This window comes from Juglans regia, chromosome 8, assembly GCF_001411555.2.
Source record: "Juglans regia cultivar Chandler chromosome 8, Walnut 2.0, whole genome shotgun sequence".
Taxonomy (NCBI): domain Eukaryota; kingdom Viridiplantae; phylum Streptophyta; class Magnoliopsida; order Fagales; family Juglandaceae; genus Juglans; species Juglans regia.
The window spans coordinates 26,491,512-26,510,350 of NC_049908.1; the positions used below are offsets into that span (position 1 = coordinate 26,491,512).

General features: G+C 35.8%; 2 protein-coding genes across 2 annotated transcripts; one reads left to right on the forward strand and one right to left on the reverse strand.

The window, feature by feature from the left end:
- Positions 1-3,628: 3,628 nt before the first annotated feature.
- Positions 3,629-4,475, forward strand: LOC108985542. Its single transcript, XM_018957885.1, has 2 exons — positions 3,629-4,018; positions 4,227-4,475. The coding sequence occupies exons 1-2, from the start codon at positions 3,629-3,631 to the stop codon at positions 4,473-4,475; spliced, it is 639 nt and encodes a 212-aa protein (XP_018813430.1).
- Positions 4,476-8,364: 3,889 nt separating this feature from the next.
- LOC108985557 (probable beta-D-xylosidase 6) lies at positions 8,365-12,154 on the reverse strand. The gene is made up of 6 exons (XM_035693382.1): positions 11,340-12,154; positions 11,086-11,252; positions 10,760-10,857; positions 10,277-10,627; positions 9,388-9,804; positions 8,365-9,066 (listed from the first exon to the last, which is right to left on the reverse strand). Exons 1-6 carry the CDS (start codon positions 12,099-12,101, stop codon positions 8,468-8,470), a joined length of 2,394 nt encoding a protein of 797 aa, XP_035549275.1. The 5' UTR covers positions 12,102-12,154; the 3' UTR covers positions 8,365-8,467.
- Positions 12,155-18,839: the final 6,685 nt, after the last annotated feature.

Consider the following 18,839-nt stretch of genomic DNA (forward strand, 5'->3'; position numbering starts at 1 on the left):
AAGCCGTTATCTTGGCACGATGAGATTTTATTGGCTAATTTAAATACTCCCTACAAGCCGAAGACATGTGGACCTAGTCAGATAGAGTACTGGAGCCGTCCAAGGGAACGTTAGGTGAAATTAAATATAGATGGCAGTAGTAGGAAAAGCTTGAAGGAGGCGGGTGCAGGTGGGCTAATACGTGATTCATCAGGTAATTTGGTACTTGCTTTTTCTATCCCTCTAGAGTATGGTACTAATAATTATACGGAATTCATGTACCTATTACATGGTGTCAGACATTTGAGGAGAATGGGTTTTTCTAATGTGAAAATAGAGATGGATTCTATGGTTGTTGAAAATTGGATAATTGCCTCTAATTGTCCCATTTGGTACCTAGAAGATTATTGGATTGAGCTCATGGAGTTGCTTCAAGATTTTAATTTCAGAATACGGCATGTCTATAGGCAAGGAAATAGCCCAGTAGATTTCTTGGCAAAGCTGGCATCTGATGGTTGCGCTGCTACATGGGAGTCCTTGGCTTTTGTCCCTTCTTTGTTAAGAGGTTTGATTAGGACTAATAAGCTGGGTCTTCCATATATTATAATATGATTTAGAGTGATGGTTTTATCATTAATTGTTGTTTGCTTGTTTGTGTATTGTTTAGATTGATTTGAATAATGGTTTTCATACCTGGTTTGGGATTTTATGTTTATTGTAACCCCTCTGGTGTTTGGTTGTAACCACGATTTTTCTCTGTCATAAGTGACGGTTATCAATAAACTTGGGGTACCGTCCTCTTCTATATATAAAAAATAAATAAAATAAAACACTAGTATAATATAGTGTTGAGCAAAAATTTAAAAATTCGTCTTCGAATCTGATTTCCCTCCGACTTGATCCATTCCGACTTTGCTCTGACTCCGTTCCGATTTCATTTTGTCGGATTTTTTTTTTTTAATTTTTCAATCGGAGTCAAAGTCGAAGGTGTTACTGGATCGACTCTGACTCTGATATTGTACATATGCTATAAAAATATGTATTATTTATCATATATACTAGTATATTTATATAGCTAACTTATATACTTAAATAATATACGTAATTATTATAAATAATAGTTATTATTTATATTTATAAGTTAATTATTATAAATAATATACTTATACTATAATATAAATAAACTAATAATAGTTTAGTGTGTGTGTATATATACATATATATATATATATAACATTATAGTATTACTATCATACATAATCAAGTATAGAAATAACTCAGACACTAATATTAAAATAGGGCTAGTATAGTAAGTTAATAACACATTATAGTATAATAACATATAATTATACACTAGAAATAATATGTAATGCCATAATATAACATATAATAATTGGACACTATAGTATAAATATAGCATAAAAATAAGTTAGTATTAGTGTAGAAGTAAATTAGCAGCCAATGATTTAATTTCAGTTTTTAATTTTGAAAAAATTAAAATTGAAAGCTCAAAAAAAATTCTTTTTTGAAAACTGGCTAAATATAAAGTTAAAAAGAAGCAAAAAAAATTAAAATTAAAAATCCAAATTCGGCTCTACTCCAACTCCGTTCTAAAAGTCGAAGTCAGATCGAAGCCTATACAAGTCAGTGTCGGAATTGAGTTTAGGAGAATCCCACTTCGATTATATCGGTGCTCACCCCTTGCACAATACAGTAAGATATTTAACAGAAAAAATATGATTAGGGACAAAATCATGAATTTAGAAGTCAAAGCTTTTAGTTTTCTACAAAAGCTTTACCTCAAACTGCACAAATAGATTAATTCCCTAGCTATTGTAGCCTTTTTTGTTCCCTTCCTTTTAAGCTTCTTCAATATTGTTTTTGCTATCATTCACTGTTTTGGCTGTCTTGTGGTGTTTAAAATTAGGCCTCAGCTCTCCTTTTGTATCTTAATTTGTCTATATTAATTATGTTAATCTATTAGTATATTAAAAATAATATTCGAGATCTTACTGTTTTTCTCTAAGGTATTGAACTACTACTTGAATCCAGGTTCCTTGAGACCGGATGTCAAAACCCATTTCATTAACGGAATTGTTGAGAGCAAGTATGGCCGGAGCTGATCAATAAACATGATAGAACACTAGAATCACAACCAGCACACTTAAGTATACATAAAATAGCCCTAGCTCTATGAAATAGTAAATCAATGTATTTCCATTAGTACGTACGTACGTACCAGCTCTCAATAGAATCCATCAGCAACACAAGTTCATTCAAAGTTGCATATGCATCATAAATATATATGATCATCTATTCTTATTATTATTATCGTGGAAATGACCCTTTTAATTATATTATATCATTCTCCTGCAATATCCAAACTGAGGCTAAAATGATTTGCCCACTGTTTAAATTAAGAAACTCACCATCAGCCTATCCCGGCCAGCTTCCAAAGTTCAACTGCTCTAGAATTATAGAAATCATGCTTGATGTGATGTGGTGACATGCTATAGACAACAGAGAATTATCAGATAGGCATGTAATTTGGAGTTGGGTGATCCATGGAAAATTTTAGTACGAAAACGGTTAAAATTCCTAATTAAAATATTGTTAGATGAATTGAAATGAATTAAGAGATGACAATTAATAAATGAGTACTACTATTTTAAGGCATGTATATTATACACATTATTTACGTGACATAATTTAATTTATAAGATAATTTTTAAAATTTAATTTTTATAAATCAACTCTTATTATTTAAGTGATATAGATGGAATATTACTCTACATACTCACTCGAGAATAGAACAATTCTTAATAAAATCTCAAGATTTCATCCCTTTTATTAAACAAAAAGGGTAGGTTGAAATTGGAACAAAAATCATAAATATAATAAGTTTGCTAGACCTCATGTGTAACACTCCCAAATGTAAAAGGAAAATTACAGAGAAAATCGCAGGAGCTCCTCCAGAAAAGAAGAAAGAGATGGAAGAGGAAAATATATTACATTCCAGATTGATTCCTATAATAACAACTGCCACCGGTATATATAGGGGCTATAATGAGAACAGTAATGCTATATACAATCGTGGAATGGACAAACGCCGTACAGTCGCTTTGAAAAAAAGTGGAGTCTACTCATAAAAAATTAATTTCTTTTCATGTGAGTCTCATATTTATTCACTTTTTTCAAAGCGACTGCACGATTCTTACACACTCACGACTGCAAGTATCATTTTTCAAATGGGAAAGCCACAATAAAGACCATGGGCCCGTTCTAAAATCACAACTCCTACTCAAGGAACAAGCTCCTGAATCACTAGGACTGGAGGCCCATCAAGCCCAGCCCAAATTAATTGGGTTTGTTACGTTGTCGTCCCCTTCAAAGAACTCAATGACTAAGTTCCCGTCCTTCTCGTCAATATTCTTGTGAACTGCATTATCAGAAATGTAGCCATAGAGACCTTACCATGTACGCTCTCGATTTCGGTTGGGGCTGCCACTGCTAGCTAGGTGGTTCTCGGTTCAACCTGGAGGCTTGTTGTGACGTGGTGGTGGACAATAGTCAACCATTGAAAAGAAAAGTTTTTCAAGTATTATTGATGATAGTTGAAAAACACAGTTTGAGTTATCACAATTAAATGATGACTGTAATCAAGGGTCTACAAAGGTGTAAGGATTCGCTTAGCAAATGGAGCAGAAAGGAAGCTAATAATCTGAGGGGTTCTATAATTACTAAGCTGAACGATATTTCCAAGCTGCAAAATTTAAATACAGGTGAGCATACGGGTTGCATAAATCAGAAACAGAACGAAGTTGATGGATTGCTTGAAGAAGAGAATATTAAGTGGAAACAGAGAACTAAACAACGGTGGTTTCAAGATGGTGATAGGAAAACTAAGTTCTATCACATGTACTGTGCAAACCAAAGGAAGATGACCAATTCCATAAGTAGGATTGAAAGGGACAATGGATTTGTTGCCACATCTTCTGAGGATATTTCAGATTTGTTCTACAAAATTTTATCAGGAACTGTTTTCTTCTTCTTATCTTGTTAACATTTCTTGCTGCCTCAGGCCTATGGTCTCGAAAGTCACTTAAGAGATGAACAATTTTCTGACCAAAGATTTCATAGCAGATTATATTAAGGAGATTTTCTTTCAAATGAATCCATTGAGCTTCCCTAGACCAGAAAGTTTCCCTGCAGCGTTTTTTCAAACTCACTGGAACATTGTTGGATAGGATGTGTGTGAAGCAGCTCTTGACTTACTCAACTCGGATGGTGAGATAAACCAGATAAATGAGACTCATATTGTGTTAATCCCCAAGATGAAAACTCCTAAGAAAGTCTCTGATTTCATACCAATATCCTTGTCCAATGTCTTCTATAAGATCATCTCCAAAGCTTTGGCCAATAGATTGAGAAAAATTCTTCATGAGGTCATTTCATCCACCCAAAGTGCTTTTGTCCCAGGGATTGATTATGGATAATGTGATTGTTGCTTATGGAGCTACGCACTCAATGAAAAAAAAAAAGATAAAAGAAAAATCAAGCTTCATGGCTTTGAAACTTTACATGAGCAAGGCCTATAATATGGTGGAATTGGAATTTTTAAGATTTTCTATGATCAAGATTGGTTTTAATGCAAAATGGGCTGAACTGCTTATGAGATGCATTCATTCAGTATCATATTCTATTCCCATCAATGGTTCACCACAAGTTTCTTTCAAAGCAACTAGAGGAATAAGACAGAGTGATCCACTGTCACCCTACATTTTTCTTGTATGTTCTAAAGTTTTGAGTGCTCTTCTTAATCATGCTGAGGCAAATAGATCAATATCAAGCATTCTAGTAGCTCGAGGCAAACCGCGTTGCGTTAATCACCTATTTTTTGCAGATAACAGCTTGTTGTTTTGTAAAACTAATTCTTTGGATTGGAGCATAATGATTGATCTTCTTGACACCTATGAAAAAGATTCTGGTCAAAGACTCGTTAAAGAAAAAGCATCCATTCATTTCAGCTCAAACATAAACAGTGAGACCCAAAGGATTATTCTGAGCTTAGCAAGTGTTAGATCCTCATCCTCATATGAAAAATACCTTGGCCTACATGCTCTTATTGGTAGATCTCGTACTCAAGCTTTCAACAGCATCTTGGACAAAGTGAGAAGAAGAATTAGTGATTGGAAAACAAAGTTCCTCTCACAAGCTGGCAAGGAAACGTTACTGAAGTATGTGATTCAAGCTTTACTTGTTGTGAAATGTTGTACAAAACACACACACTGACGGTGGCAAATGAAGTAAAAGCAATACAATCAAGCACATGACCCACAATATACATGGTTTGAAAAATTTCATACGTCCACAAAACTGTAGAAATCTTATTAACCATAGCAGATTACAATCACTCAATCGCAACTCACACTCTCTAGGACTTTTTGCTCTCTCACAAAATATGCACTCACCAAACAACTTTTCTTTCTCAAAATATGTTTCAGGCTGTACAAGACATGTCAAATATGACATATATATAGCAAACGACGTTGGAAACCCTAATTTGCAGAAACTGCGTACTTCGCTCCAGCGGCATGTCAAGCGTGCCTCGAGCGAACGACTAAATCACCATTGGCTCGAGCTGGGTGTCAAACAAATACTAGGATTTGTGTCTCGCTCAAGCAAGGTGTCGAGCGAGATTTAAGCAAACTCTCGGACTTGAATTTTGCTCGAGCGGTATGTCGAGCAAACTTCGTTCGAGTGCACTATCGAGCCAAGTTTCAGCAAACACCTTTTTCATCTCCAAAATCAGTCTTCACATACATCCCAACATTACCCACTTAATGCATGGGTGTCTTTAAGCTCCCAAGATCTCTACTTAAACAAATCAATCGTATCATGAATAATTTCTAGTGGTGTCAGCAGCAAAATGAGAGGAAAATTCATTGGATCTCTTGGGGTAAATGGGCAAGGCAAAGACAGTAGGAGGCTAGCAAGATGCTCTAGCTCCAATCTAACATTGCTTGCAAAACAAGGGTGGAGGCTATTACAAAGACCAGATGCTCTAGCTAGCAAGATCTTAAAGCTAAAATACCTCCCTCAATCTTCTTTTTTTGAAGCAAAGTTAGGCTCCAATCCATCATTTATTTGGAGAAGTCTAATTGCAACTAAACAATTGATAGAGGAAGGTGCTATACGGAGAATTGGTAATAGCCAACAAAATCTAAGCATTGGAATGTTCCACTTCTTGAAGATATTTTTTCCAAGAATGAAGCTGAGGTTATCAGAAGAATCCTCATTAACATCTCAAACTGTCTAGAGAAACTTATTTGGAGATGCACTGTTAATGGTCAGTTTTCTATCAAAAGTGCATATCATTTGTAAAAAGATATCTTGGATCATGCTAAACAGCAAGCCTCAAATTCGAATCCTCAAAAAGAAGCATGGTCTAAAATCTGGAAGCTCAATATCCCTAATAGATAAAGTTTTTATGTGAAGAGCAGCTTGCTTGGACTCTCTACCTACAAATTTGAATTTGCATAAGAAGGAAGTTGTTGAATCTTCATACCGTCCTATCTGTTTGAGGGAAGAGGAATCTACCATTCATGCTATATGGGAGTGTTCTGCAGCCAAGGATGTATGGTGTCTATATGCTAAAAGGATACAAAAAAGTGGGTTTAATTTTCTACAGCCTATTTTCTGAATCTGTTTGCAACCACGGTTGATCTATATGAACAGGAACTATTGGAAGAAATTGCAATAATAGCAAAGAAGATATGGCAGAGAAGAAATGAACTAATTTTTCATGGCAAGTTTACTCACCCAACAGTTGTAATATAGCAATTGAGACAACTGCTCATGGAGTTCCAAGAAGCTCACAAAGGAGCTGTCAGGTCTGATAGAGCCATGTTAATAGCTACTACAGGTGGGAACCTCCTCCTAAGGGTGTCTATTAAGTGAACTGGGATGCAACAATTAATAAGACATTCGGCAGAGTGGGTATAGGGATCATTATTAGAGATCATGAGGGCAAAGTGGTGGCCACAAAAAGAATGCAAGGGGATTTGTTTTCTAATTCTTATCTTGCTAAATCCTTTGGAGCTTTGCAGGCTGTTATCATTGCTACTGAAATTGGCCTATGGAAGATTATACTTGAAGGGTATGCCGTTCAAATCATTTACAGCGTCACTCAGGCTGAAACTTCTTGCCATAGCTTGGGAGTTTCGTCTTGGATGCTAAACATAAGCTTTTACATTTTGATAGCTGGAATGCCCATCACATTAAAAGGGATGCAAATATTATTGCCCATGTTTTAACAAAAAATGCTTTAGGTCCCGTTTGAATGTTGTGATAAGTTGAGTTGTTTATGAATAGTAATGAGTTAAGATGGTAGAGTGAGTTTTGTGGGACTCACCTAAGATAAGTTTAGATGTGTTTGGATGTTAAAATGAGTTTAGATATATTTATTAGAAGTTGAAAAATGTTGTGGATCCTGTATGTAAATAGGTGTTGAGTTGAAAAAGTTATGTGTCCCATGTGTAAAGAGATTTTAAGTTGAGATTAATTTAGTAATTTAAGAGTTGAGTGTTTGGATGTTAAACTCAGCTTAAAATTAGATTGAACTGAGTTGATCTCAATTTAGTTAGACCTCCGAACAGAAACTTAAGAGTTATTAGAGGATATTATTGATTTGGAGGAGTGTCCTCCCTGTATTATTTCCTTCATTTGATGAAGTCTATCAATAAAGCATATTGTTTCTCCAAAAAAAAAAAAAAAAAAGCCTCGATGTGTTAGCTGAAAAGACCTATTTGCATCTTCTAAAATTCGGACGGAATCTATGCAATCGTGATTTTTCAGTTTTCCCTCGCCCCGTCTTCCGCCATAAACGTATGCATTATTATCAACAGACTAGTCGTAGCCCAAGCCATGCACGATAAAACAAAGTCCCTATTTATCATAGAAAAAGAAAAAATAGTGATTTTCGTGTGACAACTACAATTGAAGAGAAACTGAATGGTTATTTAAATTGATTGGTCTTTTGAGAATAGAAAATCAAATTGTCTTTTATGCAATAAATGGTTATTTAAATAGTAGGAGAGGATATAAGATGGATATGTAAATGATCACAATGAGTGAAGTGAAAGGTTTGTGTTATAATTAAGAGAATCATAAAATTATGGAACCAATAAAATAGTAAAAAAATTGAAGATTGTTATGAAAATGCTGAGAAGGATATAATAAAAATTTAGCAATTATATAGGCCTTCTGGGGTCCCAACATACATCTGAGTCTAGTTAATGACATTCCACATCACAAAGTACAGATTTTCAAAGGGTTTTCCCAATCTGGAGTTGACAAAAGATTGATTGTTGTATCGGATCAGTTTATTGAAACGACCTTTTTTCTAATTTCTTTGAAGCAATGTTCACGATTCAATACATAAATTATGATGCTTGTGTACAAGTGCCATTCCAAATTACAAATGGCTTTAATGAATTTCAATTGAAATGAAATGTTCCAAATCTCCTAGCATTAGGATATGGTTACCCAATGGCAATATCCTTTTTCCATGCTCATTTGCAAAGCTAAGATGTTGACAAGGATCTACTAAGATACTTGTTTTAGTAGATCTGAATGAAGAGGTATGCACACGATCGAATCCAATTAGCTGTTTTTCTGGGGCGCCTTTAAAAACTTTTGGCACTCTAGAGAACAACATCACAACATGGCTTCCATCCATATCACCCAGGTTGATAACAGAAATATGCGCATAGAAACTTAGTGTATTGCAAGATTCCACCTCATCAACATGAATAAAATCAAGTCCATCTCTCACCTGGTGCAGTATGTTCTTGCTGGAACCAGCCTTGATTGCTCCCAATAAGCTTATTTTGTTTGGCACTGATAAGAACTTGTATGTGAAATTGGTGTAGCTTAAGCCTTGTCCAAATCCATAGACCCTATTTCCATTGTAAAACCTGTAGGTTCTTCCCGGATAACCACGAGAAGGATCGGCCCTCATGTTCATATCATACATGGGTATGCTGGTGAATGCCTCAGGATACCAAGTCACGGGCAATCTTCCACCTGTTATTCATATCCAGATATTACAAGAATCTCCACGTTAGAAATATTTCCAAGTATTTAGGTTCCACACAGCAATGAGAATTGTAATTACTTTTACACAACACTGAAAAATTAAACCTTGCCCATAGCATTTAGAGTAGTCATGTCTCCCAATCATTTGAGTGTGGCAGAGAGTGACTCAATTCCACTCAAAATCACTTCTGGCAGTGATAACACATAAGAGGATAGATTCATAACTTTAGATGCTATGACGAGGATAATTTATAATCATGAGGTGGATACACAACTCCCTGTAACAAAAGTACTATTTCTGATACCAACCAGGATTATAGTCTCCAAATATGACTTGAGCAAGTGCTTTTCCTCCAGCTTCACCAGGGTAACCAATCCATATAATGCTTGCAATTCGAGGATCTTCCTCTGCAAATGATACATCAAGGGGTCCACCACCAGTAAGAACAAGAATTACTGGCTTCTTGCTTGCAGCAGCCACAGAGGATACGAGGGCCATCTGTTTACCAGGTAAGAGGAGACTATTCCGGTCATGATCTTCGGTTTCTTGGGACAAATCCAGCCCAGCAACTACAATAACAAAATCAGCTTCTTTGACAGTATGGATTGCTTCATCAAATCCATCATCATAATCACAAGATACATTAAAGCAACCAGCTGCATAGGATGTCTTCTTTATGTATGCTTGGAATCTCTCAAAAAGGCTCTTTGGGTTGCAAGGAACACCTACACAGTTAATTAACAACTGCAAAACATTTAGTTCAGTTGGCAATAAGAAGGCTATTTTAGTTTATGCTATTTTATTTCATTTTTATTGCTAAGCATTTTGAATAGCAACAAAGTTTATGCATAATTGAGAAATGGGATCACCAAAATAAAAGCAGAAGCATTGAGTATTTATTCATCAGGAAAAACAAAAAGAGAAACAGGGGACGGCATGCTGTACTGAAATAGAATGGTATCGGATCATTTACAACTAATATGAACATCCCAAATGCTTCATGGTCGTTCACATATTCCCCAAAATCCGTAATTGAATTATGAAAAACTACACTAGTTGTATCTACGATGACAACAGTAATGAGCATGAAATCATAGAGCATACTTTGGGAATATTTAAATAACTTTATATTAAATCTGACTATAATTCAAAACTTAGATGAATCCAATAACTACAAAATCATATGGGAAATCATACCTGTGTAGCCACCGCCTAGTTGGCTGACATTGTTTGCCTTTGGGCCTATAATAGCTAGAGAACTCACAACATTTTTATCCAAAGGCAGAAACTTTTTGTTATTTTTCAGAAGAACAATCCCCTGCCTCGCTGCTTCAAGTGCCAGCTTCTTGTGCTCCAAGGTACAGACATCTTTAGGTCCCAATTTTCCGAATTTCCCTTTCCTGGGGTCTCCATCAAATAGCCCAAGACGTAGCTGAACCAAGAAAAGATTGTGAAGAGCTCTGTCTATGTCTTGTTCTTGGACCTTCCCACAGCGAATTGCAGAATGTGTATTTCGAAGCAAATATGTTCCACAATTAATATCCATTCCTATAATCAAAACTTATATTGTAACTTGTTGGTGGGGACAGATCCACTAATTGGATTTATCACAGATCATTTTCAAAGTAAATGATTTCTTTTTTATGAGCAAGTAAAGTGAAAATCAATAGCTATTAAGACCTGCTTTAAGGACATCAGCAACTGCATCCTCGGGGGTTTTTGTGAAATTCTGATACTCATAAACAGTGGCCACAGCATCACAGTCTGAGGTGATATATCTGAACTTATTGTCACCAAGGGTTATACTTGTATGAGTCTTATGATCAGTGAAGTTCGAATGTTCAATTTTTCTCATTCATATCAAATAATGAGTTCTCAAAGAACTGTTATTTCTGTAAATGATGTTTCTCCTACCATAACTGGAGGGATGTTTTTCGTAATGAAATCATCTGACGTTTTGAAAACATTTAAAAAAAAAAAAAAAAAGAGTTCTCAAAGAACTTTACCCGTTGAAACCCCAATCAGTACGAGCTTTTTGTAAGAGATCCCCTCGCGCGCACGCAGGAACTCCATTAATTGCATTATAAGAACACATTAAGCAGCTTGCTTTGCCTTGTTGAATGCAGCTACGAAATGGCGGCTGATAAGTGTCCTCCAAATCTTGCCCAGAGACCTACCATCCCAAGTGAAACAAGCTAAAGCAAACTAAACCCAGCTGAAATCGGCTAACATACTATATCAAAACAAGATTAAATCTTACCACAGCGTTGAAGCTATATCTACTGAAATTCCGCCACTTTTCCAAGTCATAAGCAGTGAAATGCTTGCAACAAGCAGATACCATTAGTCCTTCACTTCCATCATCCCCTCTCAACACTCTTTCCCCCCCAAACCCATTTCTAATTTTTCCTCCAGCTTTCCGATTCCCACCCTGAAAGCCCCTCACGAACTCCACAGCATAAGCAGAAGCGACCATAGGGTCTTCCCCCGGTGTCTCTTGGCCTCTCCCCCATCTTGGGTCCCTGAAAATATTGATATTCGGCGCCCAGAAGGTCAACCCAGCTTGTCCAGCGTTGTACATTGCTCTGGCCTCAACAGCGATGGCCGATCCAATCAAGAACCATAGGCTTCTATTGAAAGAAGCTGCTGTGACGAGGACTTGGGGGAAGCTAGTGGCTGCGGCAATCTTTCCGGTGAAAGAGACTCCGGGGCCATTGGTGGCAATACCATGGAGTGATTCAGACCACCATTCATAGGCGGGTATGCCAAGCCTGGGGATGCCAGTAGTGTTGTCTGTTAACTGCCGGATCTTTTCGGGGAGCCTGAGGTGGGAGACGAGGGATTTAGCTCTGGTGGTGATTGGGAGGGAGGTGTTGCAGAAGGAGTAGTGGCTGTGGTGTGGAGGTTTGCATGGGTACTGGGGTTGTGAATTTGGTGTCGGCGTGATTGGTTTGGCGATGGAGCTGAAGAATTTAAGGAATTCTATGAAAAGGAAAAAGAGGATTCTCCAACGGGAAGACATCCTGGACTGGGATAGTGGGAGGGGCGGTTGAGTCCGAGTTCTTGGTTCCGAAAGTTTGTGGCTTTATCTTATAGCATTAGCATTGGGTTGTCTATCTTATTCTTCAAATTTTGATTAATATGTAATTTTTTTACTTTTAGCTAATCATTCAAAACTTGAAGACTATATTGAATTAGTCATCACACTCTCTATAATAATAAACTATTATTATTTTTTATTATTTATATTTGTTTATTAATTTTTATTTTATTTTCATAATCTTTAATAACCTCCAACAAATCATATTCATTTTTATTTTCAAAATCTAACAATCTATAATATAATAATCTCATATGCATATAGATGATAAAATCTCATATGAATAAAAATCTCATATCTATAATATAATAATCTTAAAAAATACTTTTAGACTTGCTATAGTTCTTTTCATATTTAAAAAAAAGAATGGATTTGCTGTAGCTTATAGTTTGAATGAAAACAATTTAGATAATTCAATGTGGAGCAAATATGAATGATGTTTGCTAAATTTGAAGATAAAAATGTATTTGACTAATCCAATGTCAATGCTCTAAAAAGTAGATTTTTCTCTCTATCTTTCCCGTTTCCCGATTTGGTTTGATCTTGTGATCAGATCAACCTGTCCTTTTGTTTTGTTTTTTAGGTTTTTTTTACATCTTCTAAATTCTTTGATTGGCAAATAAAGATGACCTTGTGGTCGTGTCAAACACATGTATAACTAAAGATAAATGATGTTACACACTCTAGAGATTACATCCGACGACTGTATCCAGAAGAACTGAATACCCCCACCCCAAAATAAAAACAGTTCTTCTGGATACACTCGCCGGATGTAATCGCGGAGGAGTCAGCTGTGCCACATCAGCCACTATATAAATAAAAAAAACCAGCGAAAACACGATTTTCTCTTCGTTTGGAACTGGGTCTAGCGTTGGTGCGCTCTCTTCAGTGATCTTCTTCTTGAGCTCGTCTTCAACTTCGTGGTCTTCAAGTGGACCCGTGCTCTCTCTTCAAGTGAATGAGTCCGTAAGTAGCAATAAGCAGCGACTGAACTGGATCTTCAAGTGGTCTTCTTCCTAGCGTGGAATTGGGTCACTGATGCATCTCGGCTTGTGGTGGCCGTGCCGCAGTTGGGGCAACAAACTTTGTTTATTTGCTCCCTCGTGGCTTTGTTTTCATCTTGAACTTCATCCATTTTCGATTTCAATAAAGAATTTTCATGGTGCTCTTGAATAGCCTGCACATGCAGTTCATTTGAATTTAATTCCTAACTAGCTCGTAATTAAATCCACTTCAAGAAATGCAGACGGTGAACAAAATAGTGCAACGTGATAACTAACTAACTTGAGTTCGAATACAGACATTCCAACATTCAATCAAGCTGTTCAAAAATGAACCAATAAATCATAGAAAAGAAAAAAGATAAAAAAGTATTTTTATAGGAGTTAATATTTTGCCGTTATTGGGCGAGGAGAGTTTGGTCTGGGGTTCGAAGGGATTCAAGGAGAGGAGAGTTGGGACTGGGTCTGGGTCTGGGTCAAAGGGATTCAGAGAGGGGGGAGAGTTTGGAACTGGGTCTTCGAAGGAGGGAGATATAAAACGATGCGTTTTATTTTCCACGTACGCACCGATTGCGTGACAACTACGCATGCCGACTGACTTTAGCGTTTTTCAAATAAAAATTCATTGATCAAGTAACACTACTATACTTCAGTTCTGTTGAAATGGCATCAAACTCAATAAAACAAAGTTTGGTATCAATCTATGTTAATGTAAATCGAGTCTTTCTAAAACTAGGTATCCAGTTTGGATAGTCTGAATTCATCAAAGGATTTGACTTTTCATGATATTCATAAAGGAGATGGTTTTTGGCCAAATCCTGAGAACTAACCATTTTAATCTTCTGGAATCCTTGGATGTATGAGGATCATCTCTCTGTCTCAAAACAGAATTTCTACAAGTGCAGCTTAAATTTAACCCAACACCATTTAATTTATTTTAAATGTGAAAAATATCTTAAAAAATTAAAATGAAATATATTAGACTAGAGAAATGATATTTGCAATCCTAGAGGTGCAAGTCTCGCGTATTCTCTTTGAAAAAAATGGATAAATATGTAATCCACATGAAAAAGTTTTTTTTTTTTTTAATGATGGCTCTCACTCTTTTTGAAACAAAATACACGAAAGTTACACACTCTAGAGTGTATCTAACATTACTCAAGTAATGCCATTTGTCTCATATTCTCTCGTTAGCCAGCCCTATAGTTTTGGGTAGGGTTGTGCATGTGACCGAATCATCAATGGGATCCGATGAGACTCACCCAACCCGAACCGACTTTTATCAGGTTATTATCTGAGCAACTCTCCAACCCGGGAAATAGCAGGTTCGTATTGTGGGTGTCAACCCGTCCAAGCTTTTCGAGTATAAAAGTATACTTTTCTCATACCCTAGCTAGTAGCCGCCTCTGAGGAATGTGCTTAGTAAAGTTGTTCTCCCACAACTGCAACACCTCCAGCTCTGGTCGTGAAACCTATTTCTCAACTCAGCTTTGGCAAGTCTTCAACACCTCCAGCAGTGTCAAGTTCTTTAGCTCGGCAAATGACACTAGAATCTCGCCTGTAAAAAAGCTAGTCGAAAAGTCCATGGATTTCAAGCTCATCAAGTTCAACAGAGAAGAGGTTGAATCCGTAATGGGGCCTATCAAGAGTGGAGAAGACGATTGAGCCTGTAGGATTAGGATTCATGTGGGCATGGCGTGAGTGGTGGGAGGAGTTGGGTCTGAGATGACGGAATAGCGGGTATTGAAATGCTTAAGCAAAAGAAGCGGGGAGGCAACAGGTTGAGGAAGAGAGAGAGCTCTTGGCACTGGAAATGGTAATCGAGTGTGTATGAGGTGACGCAGCATGCATATCTGTGTTGACTGACATCTGTCCAATATGAAGATTGAAGAAGATGGAAATAAAGCAAAGAGAAGCCAGAAGAAAGTGTTATTGACGAGAGAGAAGCAAAAAATGATGGGCTTTTTTGAGTTTGCTATGCAGAGAAGAGAAGAGAAGCAAAAAATGATGAGCTTTTTTGAGTTTTGGGTTTCGTAGTCTGTAGTTTTCTTATTGACGAGTTGGTGTTGGGCAAGTTGAAGCTTGGGGATGCCTCACCTTTTTAGCTTGAGATCTCCTTTGATCCCAAGATTCTAAGACCACTTCTCACTCTTTCTCTCTCGTGGTTTGTGATTCTGTAATTTCTGTAAATAAGTCGTTTCTAGAAGCAAGGAAATGTAGAGTAAACGATGTTGTTTTTATTGGTCGAGTCATATGGGGTTCGACCCGATTTGATTTTCTTCGAGTCGGGCTGGGTCGGATCGATTCCTTAAAAGAGACCATTCAGGTCAGGTCAGACACAAACCCGACTGTAACCAGGCCTAGTTTTGGGTTAATAAAATATGAGTCCCAAGTTTTCGGCCTCAAAAATAAGCCCAACTTACTTAATTAGCCATAATATGGATTTCGAAAAGGCCAAGGTTTTTTACTGTGAGATTTGAACTCAATGGCACAAGTCAAAAGCTTGCTTGATCTTAATATGTCCTAACTACTTGTCAATTGAGGGTTTCAACAGTCCAATAAACAATTGGAACAAAATGTTTTGTGTTGACCTAAAGATCGCGTATCAATCTCTCTTGCACATCTTTTTTTTTTTTTTGAAAATTATTTGTATAAGTTTCGAGTGTTTGTGAAAACCTTTATAAAAAAAATTGAGTCACTAAAAAATAGTTCACTCTATACTTGTATGAGTGATGCTAGGGAGCCCGTTTTGGGCTCCCATTTATTTTGCACAATTGGGTTTTTTTTTTTTTTTGACTTTGTGATTAAGAAAATATTGTTTAATAATATTGTAAATTTTTTTCTTTTTTTTTAATATTTAAAAGTATTAAAAAAAATGATGTGAAAAAAAAATTTAAAAGATTTTTTGGTTTTTAAAATATTTAAAAGTGACTACAAACACTTGTCCAAACAAAGTGTGAATCGCCCTTTGCAAATCATTTCCAAAGCTATAGACAATTCTAACTAGATTCCTATTTTTGGCCTACTAGCATATATGGCTGGAGTAAGAGATTTAGGAGATGTTTGGCAAATAAAGAAGTAGCTCAAAATTCTTACAATTCTCAAAATTAATTCTCATAACTTCATTACAAACATCACTCAAATATAAAACAATTTTTAATTTCAAGTTTTCAACTGTTTCATCTAATCATTACTTAGTTATTACTCAAACACAAAAATTAATACAACATTTACAAACTCAAAACAAAATAATAATAATAATAATAATAATAAATTACATTTAAACAATTTTTTAACTTAATCTATTCAGTTTTACAACATTCCAAAATAATACTTATTTTAAAATATATTTTTATTTAACTTTTCCTCTCTCTTATGCCAAAACCCAATAAAAATATTTTCACATAACTCATTTCACTACTATTTATAAAATTTTGAGATATTCTAAGCATTCAAACATGCGCCCCTAAAACTATGTGTTTTATTCATTTAGACCAACGGTGGACCCAAAAAAATCACTTCTCAACCTTACGACCTTCTTGTTCTGCTATTATTAGTAAGGCTGCGTTTGGATGCACAACTCAGTCCAGTACACTTCATTTTTAAACTAAGTTTAACATCCAAACGTAGGTTTTTACACAGGTTGAATAGAGTCCAAAACTGAACTCATCTATAGGGCCCACAATTGACAAACATTAATTTTCAGCTTTACTTTTCTCTCCATTGTATACAATGTTTCCATCACTCGTGGGGCCCAACTCAATTATTTATCATTTTTTCTACTTGGCTGGTCTGGCTGCAACTGCAGCTTTTCAGGAAAAAAAAAATTTCCCAAGTTTTGGCATCAGTAGTTGCTTAGATCATGTCAGATGAATAGTAAAATTTAATGGGGGTACACATTTATTTTACAACTTTCCATAAATATATCTAAACTCATCTGAACATCCAAACACACCTAAACTCATCTTAAGTAAGTCTCACAAAACACACTCAACTATCTCAACTCACTACTATTCATAAAGAACTCAGCCCAGCTCAACATCCAAACGTAGCCTAATACTTGGTCCTTTGAACTCATTCAAAAATTTAAAAAATAATAATATACACTACAACAAATACCACTTTTGTTTAGGAGTGTGTCTGGTCGAAAAAAGTATAACCTTAGTGGGAAAAAATTTTTTGCCACCAATTTGGTCTGTGGGAGACTCGTGGCATATAACTGGTGAAGAAAGAGTCTTTTCCCACCAAAAAGATTATTCATGGGAAAAAAAAAATTTTGCCCATAACAACATTGGCGGATAAAACACCCAAAATTTCGTAAGAAATAGATGTAGACATTCCCTTCTATCGTGGGAAATAATGTTCTAAAGTGGTGGAATATAGCTCTACCCATGATCGGTGTCGTGGAAAATGCTTGCGGACCATTTGGCCCATGAACAATAATTGTGCCAATTATACTTGTTTCCACATCCAAATTTCGTGGGAATTGACCAAAAGTCACTAAATAAATAAGTATTTCCCACCAGCTTCACTCTTCTTAAAAAGTCTTTTTCTCACAAAACCTACTTATAGAAACTGCTAGTTTTCCCACAAAATTTTACAATCAAACTACTATAATATCACTATATTGAAGGTACAAAATACCAACTAACTGTCAAAAAAATATCAGATATACAACAATGCTCAACTAAACAAAAAAATCTCATTCATTTAATAAAACCAACACCTAAAGAACTTTAACAAAAAATTCAGAAATGTAAATTATATATATCTGAACAGATTTACACATCTTTCCACTGACCAGACAATGAAGACCTGCTGCTTTACTTCAATGTTTACAAATAGAGGAGTATAGGAGGGAAGCCAACATGGTCAATAATGTTCATAACAAAATCCTTGTACCTAACTACATGTATACATATTTCCGGGTCTAGACATATTACTTAAAAAAAATTATTGCTGCTCTTGTGTGCTCCAATTCATATAGTGATCCATGAATTGGTTGCTAATCATCTCCATTCATACTTAGTTGTAAAGCCTCTTAATTCTGCAAATATTAAGGGCTCATACTTACTTGAAAAAACCATGCAGTGATCAATATTAGCCATTTTTGTGTCACATTTCTTAGAGTGTATCTCACCTTTATAAACAAAAAAAAAAAAAAAAAAATGAGTCACTAAAAAATAATTCACTTTTGTAGAGTGTATCTCTCGTTTTTTTAAGATTTTGTTTTCACTTCAATGCCAAAATAAGATTATATAGGGGCACGAGTCACAAGATAAACTCTACTTGAAAGATGTTTTTAAGGGGCTTTTTTTTCTAAAGATTTGGCAAACAATTCCAATAGAATATGTGAGATTAGAGTGCAAGCCTCACCTGTTGGACAAGTGACTACAAACACTTGCCAAACAAGTATGAATCGCCCTTCACAAATCATTTCCCAAGCTGTAGACAATTCTGACTAAATTCCTATTTTGGCCTACTAGCATATATGGCCAGAGTAAGAGATTTAGGGGATGTTTGGCAAATAAAGAAGTAGCTCAAACTTCTTGCAATTCTCGAAATTAATTCTCATAACTTCATTACAAACATCACTCAAATATAAAACAATTTTTAATTTCAAGTTTTTAACCGTTGCATCTAATAATTACTTAGTTAT